Source organism: Monopterus albus, unplaced genomic scaffold (genome assembly GCF_001952655.1).
Source record: "Monopterus albus unplaced genomic scaffold, M_albus_1.0 scaffold34.1, whole genome shotgun sequence".
NCBI classification, from domain to species: domain Eukaryota; kingdom Metazoa; phylum Chordata; class Actinopteri; order Synbranchiformes; family Synbranchidae; genus Monopterus; species Monopterus albus.
In genome coordinates, this window is record NW_018127914.1 from 5816016 (window position 1) to 5824709 (window position 8694).

The 8694-nt window shown below is 39.7% G+C and overlaps 1 protein-coding gene across 1 annotated transcript in view; it reads right to left on the reverse strand.

The window, feature by feature from the left end:
- nudcd1 (NudC domain containing 1) overlaps positions 1 to 8694 on the reverse strand; it is a 36239-nt gene that overhangs the window by 1761 nt on the left and 25784 nt on the right. Inside the window, exons 8-9 of the mRNA XM_020597520.1 lie at positions 6790 to 6915; positions 432 to 591 (exon numbers count right to left, since the gene is read on the reverse strand). Of these exons, the coding sequence (XP_020453176.1) occupies positions 432 to 591; positions 6790 to 6915 (286 nt within the window). The remainder of the gene's footprint in view (positions 1 to 431; positions 592 to 6789; positions 6916 to 8694) is intronic.

Consider the following 8694-nt stretch of genomic DNA (forward strand, 5'->3'; position numbering starts at 1 on the left):
CTGAACCGGAGGCTCAGCAGCAACATGACAGCAGATGTAAACAATGTTAATAGCTGTACAAATGAATAATTCATCTTAAGTTGTCATGATACATCAAAAATGGAAATGAAGAGAGGCTTCCACTGAGAATGTCTAAACTGTTCCCACAGATGCTGACTGATGTAACAGTTCATCTAATTTAATGACACCCTGTGGACTTTGACTCCGTCTTTACCTGTGAGACTCATGTTTAAGAGTTTATGGCACCTCACAGCTGTACAAAGAACAGAGGACATGCACATACCAAACCTTTTTTTTTTTTTATACACACATACAGCTCAGTCTAGTTAATTTCAGGGTTGCAGTGCAAGCCTAAAAAGGGCTTGAGAGGCATTGTTCCAAACAGCATAGAGCTTTCAGGATTTGTAGGTGTTTTGAACTGAAGCTCTTACCCAGCGCGTTGAACGTGGCGACGTGTTCCCACATGTTACTGGGTTGGTCAGGATGGGGCTGCCACACCAGAGCATCCACATCATGTCGGAGGCAGAGGCAAGGCATTTCAGATGGGTTCACGTCTACTGTGAACAGGTACTGATGGCTGCCCAGATTCACCTGGACAGAGACACACAGGAGGGACAGGGACGGGTGTGATTCAAAGCTAGTTCACCCAGGGGCATATCCCTCCGTGCCACACAGACAGGGACACAGTGATGGACACAGTAACTAGTCTGAAGATAATGCCTGTGAATCTGCAGGTGATTCCCATTGCACGCCACCCATTGTATAAAGCCAGCCAGTGTAATGCAACGCTTCAGCTACCATTCCCATCATTCTTCATGTTGATCTTGAGGTTAAATGATGGTCAATTAAGAGACTGATGAGAAGAGAGCAGCAACAAGCCAAGACAGTAGTGAGAAAAATGACAGATTTAAAAAAAAAAACTAGATAAAATCCCTCTACGTGTTTCTGACTACATGGTTATGAATATTACTTGCACAGTATTACATAGATATAATATTATAGAGAGATTACAAATTGTTTGCTGCAGATCTCCCTTAAAATTCAGCATATGGGCAAGCAGTGCTCCTGAACAGCAGCTGATAACAGCCATAAAAGTCCATGTATTTGCCCCACATTCACCTCACTCTGATAAATGTGCTTAATGTAATTGTCTGTGTGCAGTTTGCTGCTATTCCAGTCTGAATCCAATTGTTTCGGAGAGAAAATGACCGTTGTTTTGACATAACCGTCCTCAGCGTCTGACTGTTCACACAGATCCCCCATTCAAAATCAACCCACATCCTGCGGAGCAAACTGCCAACATGTCTCCATGCCTGTCAGGCACCACTGTCCTCCTCATCTCAACAAACACTTGACAGGCATTGAAAAGGCAGCGTTAGCCAGCCCTTAAAGTATGTTGGTGGTTGAACACAATAAAGAGTCATTTAGAAAGCTGTCACTCCTCCACACTAAAACCCATTTTCCTGCCACTGGTGTCTGACTTAGAGTGTCCAGCAGATGTTCACTCACGCTAGAGCCTGTGTGCGACTGACAGTGATGCCGTTGATTACCCGAGACATGATGTGTGAGGAAAAGAAACAAACAAAACAAATAATGAAAACAAAAATGACTGACTTAAACCAGAAGATTTTATACGTCTTGGAGAGCAGAGCAAACACCATGTTTCACTACAATCTACAACAAGCGATTTCATTGATTAGTTCCTCTATGTTGAATAATGCTAATCAATCAATGGCATCAGCTGATATAAAATCAGTAAGCTCAGTTGATAGGCTTTTATATGTACTATCAGAAACTCTAGTTACCTCTCTCTTAGTATCGGAGACAATAATATTCTTTGACCTCACCCAAAGACGCTCTTGCTGGGTGGGAGAGCGTGTGTATATTGATGTTATGGTTAATGTGCCATAAAGGCATGCTGAAGCTGGAAACCAATCATTTTAGTTAGCAAACTCAACTACATGCCACCTTTAATAGGAACTCCATTACCCAGAAACATAAACCTGCATGATAGTTGGTCAGATTATTTAGTTTTCCTTCTCTAGCTTGGAACACTTTCAAAGTCGGTGACTAAGTATTGTTACTGTATGACTAATATATGGCCCCAGTTGTGCTTGACCCGGGTCTTGGAAAATGAAATCATTTCCTCTGATATTCTGTGGCTTGTTAACACATTATAGTCACATTCTCAAAAAGGAAAAATCCAATAATGTGGCTTTTATCTCATTTTTTACCGCACACCTTTTCCAACAGCCTCTGGCCTGCCTATTGTGTCAGAGCTGTACTGCAATGGGTCCAGGTCTTACCGTATAAACCGGGGCAATCAAAACCTCTGCAAGAAAGTCAACACAGAGAAATGAGAAGAGTGAAATCTCTGTTGTATTGTTGAATGAAGAAGATTTAACTGCCAGTAGCGAAACAAAGCAGAAGATTAACCTGTAGAAACCAGAATCAGTTGCCTGATAATCCCTATGTTACCCGGAAAACAAGATACGCTATTCATAACAGACTGTGAATTAAAAAAAACATTGTTATTATTAAACACTGCTAATGCCCTGCGTACAGTGAAAATATCCTCTGGTATCCGTCAGTAGGCAAAGTATTCCACTGCATACAGCAAGACTGTTAAACACATTTAACTGATCTACACTGCAGAAGCAGAACAGGGTGAACATGTGCCTCCTTTATCTCTGCTTGATACCCGGTGGGAGAAAATAACAGTGCTCAAGTACTGCAAAATCATTCTGTATAATAACTCAATTTTTACTTTTAAAATCTTAAGGCCAAGTTGGCAGAAAATGTCCTGACGTCAACATGTTATTCATTTAATTCCAATAATAATAATAATAAAATAATTCAGAGGACATTTCAATTTGGGTGAAATCATCAGACCTCATTCTCATTTAACAAAACAAATTACTAAAGCTATTTTAAAAGCATGTAAACAAACTGCAGTATATACTTATACAAAGTATAAATATGAATTAGTCCATTATTGATTTTATAAACAGCAGCTTGACCATCTTGTTTCCAAAGCCCTTGACCATGTCATAGCCCTATACAACAGATTTGTCCACGTAAGATACAGTGATAGTGGCTGCATGACTATTGTACAAACACATGAAGCACTACTAATAGACTCAGCAGAGACAAGTACTGAGAATAAATTACTTGTACCTGTTCTTGGTCTGAAGCAAGCTTTCACTTTTCTGTTTATCAAAGGCTTTACAAGCTTTGTAGATGGAGGACAGGAAGTGAGAGGGTTGCATTACAAAAGCACAAGCATCTGTGCACAGAAGACACTGCAATAAAAGCTGAAATGTCAGCTCTCTGTCGTCACCATCATTTCTGCCGTCATGTTCCTGCAAGCTGCTGTTGCTCACCCACCTTCGCAGCGACAGGACAAATCGCTGCTTATTTTGTCTCAGCTTTGTCTTGTAAAACCAGCCAAGTGTGTTTTGTTTGACTGTAAAGAAACCAGCAGCATTAAATATCATTCTGACATGATGACCTTTGATATCAGTCTTGTGTGTGATTATAAATGTACAGTAGTAAACTCACTATCCCACAGAGTGTCGGCATATGGAAATCACAGTTAATTATTACTGGTCCTTTGAAAACATGTGGTGTTAACAGCTACATTGTTGGCAGGTTTGGACAAGTCTGTGCAGGCATCTGGTTTCAACAGATCCATTTTCCAATCAACAGCTACATGTCTAGAGAGCTACAGGTTTTCAAATAAATCCTCCATGCCTCTATCGGGAAAGTCTGCAGTAACTACAGTTCCCACATGTAGTTACTTCACTGTAAAAGGTGTTCGAAATATGGACAGTGGATATGACTCACTGCCTAGCTCAGGGGGAACATATAAAAACCATTCTTCTTTTCAGCCTGGATTGAAATCAAAGGGAAGCAAACCAACAAAAGGCGCCAAATTAATAGGAGGTGCCACAATCTTAAGTGGAAAGGGCAGCATATATCCTAGTGGGCAGGTGGACGACTACAGCATTAAGGTGGATACAATGAGAGCAGGAAGTGAAGAACAGAAAGGTACGGCTTCCTGGATGTCATAAACACACACCTGTATACACTCACATATACACTCAAATGTTCACACATGTGGAACAAACAGACCCACTGTTCATCATAAGGCTGATGTTTTAGGTACAATCCACCTTATTTAAGGGCAGCAGCTTTTCTCGCTGTACTATTTCCAGACTAAATGGAGAGAGAAACATTAAAGGGCTTTTATTTCCAAAAAGCCCTACATCACAGCCTTGGCAGAAATACTGTACCTTATCTCCTGTTACTCATTATTAGCCTTTCATTACATAATGAAAGGGCTCATTTTTGACTGTTGTGAGAGTTTTGAGATGAGTAATTCTTAACCATAAACAGAAATTATTTTGTTCAAATGAAACAGAAAGAAAAGCATAGGTGGTGGACAATGGCTGGTGTCCACACATGAACAGAGCTTTTGAAAAATGTTATTTATCTGCTTTTGAAAAAGAAAACCATTCATTTATGCTCATTATTTGGTTTTTCTATAATACACAGATAAGGTTGTTACAGCTGCCTCCTGAAATACCTGCGTCATAGATCAGAATATTTCAGAAGAAAGAAGAATTTTGAAAGCATGTATGTCACTTCCATAAATGAAATATGAATGAAAACCCTTTTAAGGAGCTGTTAATAAATCCATATTTTTCTTATCAACTGCGTGTGTTCTGCCCAGGCTCACAGATCACCTTGTCTTCAACACAGACTGCAATATGTGACGTCTGTTTTTCACCTTGGGACAAATAAGAGTGAGAGAAGGAGACTGCTGCAAGTTTCTACCTCAAACATTCTGAATGAAGAAAGAAAACATGCTCTGATTTTCCTCAGTCATTTCTGGTTTTGTGCAAAAACCTCCTGATGCTTTAGAGAAGCAATAAATAATCCAGGGCTGAAATTTCACTAGGAAGCATTCCATATTAAATGTTAGTAAACCTCGGTCATACCACAGCTTCTCCTGTAAAAACTAATATGTCTTACTCAGCTCACCAGGTAAAAACAAGGGTTACAGAGAAGAAACAGTGCAGACAATGCTTAATAAAGGAAAAGCCTATCTGCCCTGGTGATATGCCTTTTCCTTTTACCAAAAAAAACAAACAAAAAAACTAAACATTCTTAGCTCAAACTAGACAAAGATTTCTGATGATTTCCTTCAGCTGTGACTTCTGCGATGGCAATATCTGTCATTGGGTCAGCCACTGTGGTACAGACAGAAATATCTCAACTGCCATTACAGCTGAACTGCCATAAACACAGGTCCCAGACATTCACAGTCCCTAGAAGATTAATTATTAAACTCTACTTTTCATGTAGCACTATCATCTGATCTTAATTTACCCAAGTCTTCAGTTTATGACCAAATGTGAATTTGTAAATGCCCCCTTACAAATCCATGAAGTCTTATGCCCCAGAAATTAGTGATACTGCCATCAGGATCTGCTGTGCTTTGGGTTTAGTTATCCTGCTAACATGCTAAAGTACAAAATGATGGTGAACAAGGTAAACATTTTACCTGCTAAAACAGCATGTTAGAATTGTCACTGTGATCATGTTAATGTGCAGATATTAGTGTTTAGCTCAAAGCATTACTGCCACACTGAGCCGCTAGCGTGGCTGTAGGTTCGTGGTCACCCTGACAACTTAATGTTGATAATAATACAGATGATAATAATTATTTGTTAAAATATATGCTGGGAAGGACTGTAAACACTATAAATACCAGGAATAGATTATAATAATCCCTCAGTAGAGAAATAATCTATTTCAATAAATGATGATGAGTAAAAGCCCCCTTGGCACAAAGTATTGTCTTTACAATGAAAGCTACCATATTTTTAGACACAACTCAACAAGTCTATGCTTTCTCTGTACAAAGAGCCAACATGAAAAACTGAGGGGAAAACCCTCAAGAATTTAAACAGCAAAAACATCTGACTCCACTTTGATTCATCACACCCTGTTAGAAATGTCAGCTCTTTGATAACCTGTGGTTTTCAAGTCTCTCTAACTACTTGACAACCCTGCCAAGTGTCATACTGTACCCTGACAATTCTCTCTGTGTGGGCATTAATAAAAAAAAAAAGATGTCAACTTAAGTGGCACAGCTTCTTACAGGCCGTTCACACATAGAAATTCAGTGTGAATGAGACCAGGCTGTGCTGTGTCCCTGCTGAGCTCGACAGACTCAAAAAGCTCAAAAAGAGGAAAGCTGAGAAAGGCTGCAATCTGATCGAGTGCGGGAGACAAATGGGCGAGAGCTGGTCGTGATCGTGACTTGTCTTTAAGGACATAAAAAAAGAACAACGTCCAACACTGCTTGTGTGTCTAGTGAAGGAAACATCAGAAAACAACTGTTCAGTCAGATCATGTTACATGCTCAACACAACACATCCGCTGAATTACAGATTCACAGGAGGCCGGAAACTGCCAACTACTTGTATATGCATGCATGAATGCACCATTACTATTCGAGCCACGAGGACAGGTGATGGAAATGAAGTGGGTCTGCCTGTTCCTTCTGTACTGGGCCTTTGTGGAACTCTCTGCTCAAGTGGTTTGTTAGAGGGCAATGACAACACTGGCTGGGCTGATGATAAACAGGCAGTGAATATCAGGTAGCCAACAGTGAACTTGAAGGGACTGAAGGACAGAATAGCTGACGAAAATGAAAATAATACGAGGGTTCACATTGTATCAAAGTGTTTACCAGTGAAGCATTGAGGTGTTACTCACCACCTGAGTGGGCCTGAGAGATTCTCCGTCAAAGTGTACGAGGCTGAAGCTGTCTTCTGGGAAACCATCACAATCCTCCAGCTCCTGAGAATTACAAGGGGTCTTGTCCCTGTCAGGGTTTCCATTCTGGACAGGCAGGGGGAATACAAAAACAAGACAGACGCTACTGTTACACTTGTTTTGCATTTATTAACATGTAAAAAGCTTCATTTGCACTGAGGGTCTCAAGTGGACCCAGATGATGTTAATGAAAGCTGAGGGGGAAAGAGGAGGCCGAACATGAGACGGAGAGTGACTCAAGGAGAAGATGTGTGACGACGTGTAACGAGATGTCAGGAAGACGACAAAGCGGAGGAGCTGGAGGGGGAAGTGACAGAGATGAGAGGCCACAGAGGAGGGAGGTTGCCAACAGCCAGAATGGTGGAGTTTAATAAGACATGTAGGGGAGGTCATGAGAAAATCTCCTGAGAAAACAAAGCCGAGACAAAGCTATGTTTCATGAAGATTTTATGGTTTTATATATTTTCAAACACATACTGCTGAGTGATTTAACCCTATAATAATTTAATTAAATACATACTGTGAAAATCTGGTAACATTTTATTTATTTATTTTCAGATTAATGTCCTTAAAATTACTAAGGATGTTGCCAAGAAAGTATTACATTAGTTGGTAATAATTATAGTAGAATGGGGTAATATTCAATTGTTATACTTCCAATTAATTTATTCTAATTGCTACATAATCTAAAGTGCATTTAAGTGCTTAGTTAGCAGATAAGCTGATGATGCAAAAATGTATAATTTTAACAGAAAATATAACTCCAATAATGAACAGGAAATTAATATTTGTGTTTAAACGTGCAATTCTGTTGCAGTGCGTTTCTATTTTACCCATAATTGGCACCAAGTTATCAAGTTCTTTCCAGGAAACTTTCCTGGGCAATTATTTGTAAGTTACAATCACAATAAGTCACAAATCACAAATCACAAGACTTGCCCCATCTCAATTTTGGCTAAAATTATGTAAAACTAGTTTATGGAAATTATGCAAATATGATTGAAATGTTCAAATAAGGTTCAAAATGTACATTACAAACTAGAAAAGAATAAATTTCACTTAGTTAAAAATAATACTTAAAAAATATTTTTAACAATAACTGTGCAAACGTTTTTTGTTTAGTCTGTAGAAGAAAAAAAAAATCTCAATTTTGGCCACTATTTGCATTGATAAATATGTTTTATATCTAAATCCAGGTGGCTCGGGCACCTGTTTCGGATGCCTCCTGGGCGCCTTCCTAGGGAGGTGTTCTGGGCATGTCCCAACGGGAGGAGGCCCCGGGGAAGGCCCAGGACACGCTGGAGGGACTATGTTTCTCAGCTGGCCTGGGAATGCCTCGACATTCCCCCGGAGGAGCTGGAGGAAGTGTCTGGAGAGAGGGAAGTCTGGGCATCTTTGCTTAGACTGCTGCCCCCGCGACCCAATTCCGGATTAGCGGAGGAAAATGGATGGATGGATGGATATCAAAATCCAATGAGCAGAATGTCTCAAATGTTTTTATGCTTTTATTTTCCTCTGCTCAATATGTCAACTCTGCACAAAAATACAGTCAGGGAAAAAATTATTTGAACCCCAGCTGATTTTGTAAGTTTGCCCACTAACAAAGAAATGATCAGTCTACAATGTCAATGGTAGGTTTATGTGAACAGTGAGAGACACAACAATAACAAAAAAATCCAGAAAAATGCATTACAAAAAAGTTTATAAAGTAATTTGCATTTTCATGAATGAAATAAGTATTTGATCCCTTTGCAAAACGTGCTTTGCTTTGGTGGCAAAACCTTTGTTGGCAATCACAGAGGTCAGACGTTTCTTGTAGTTGGCCACAAGGTTTGCACACATCTC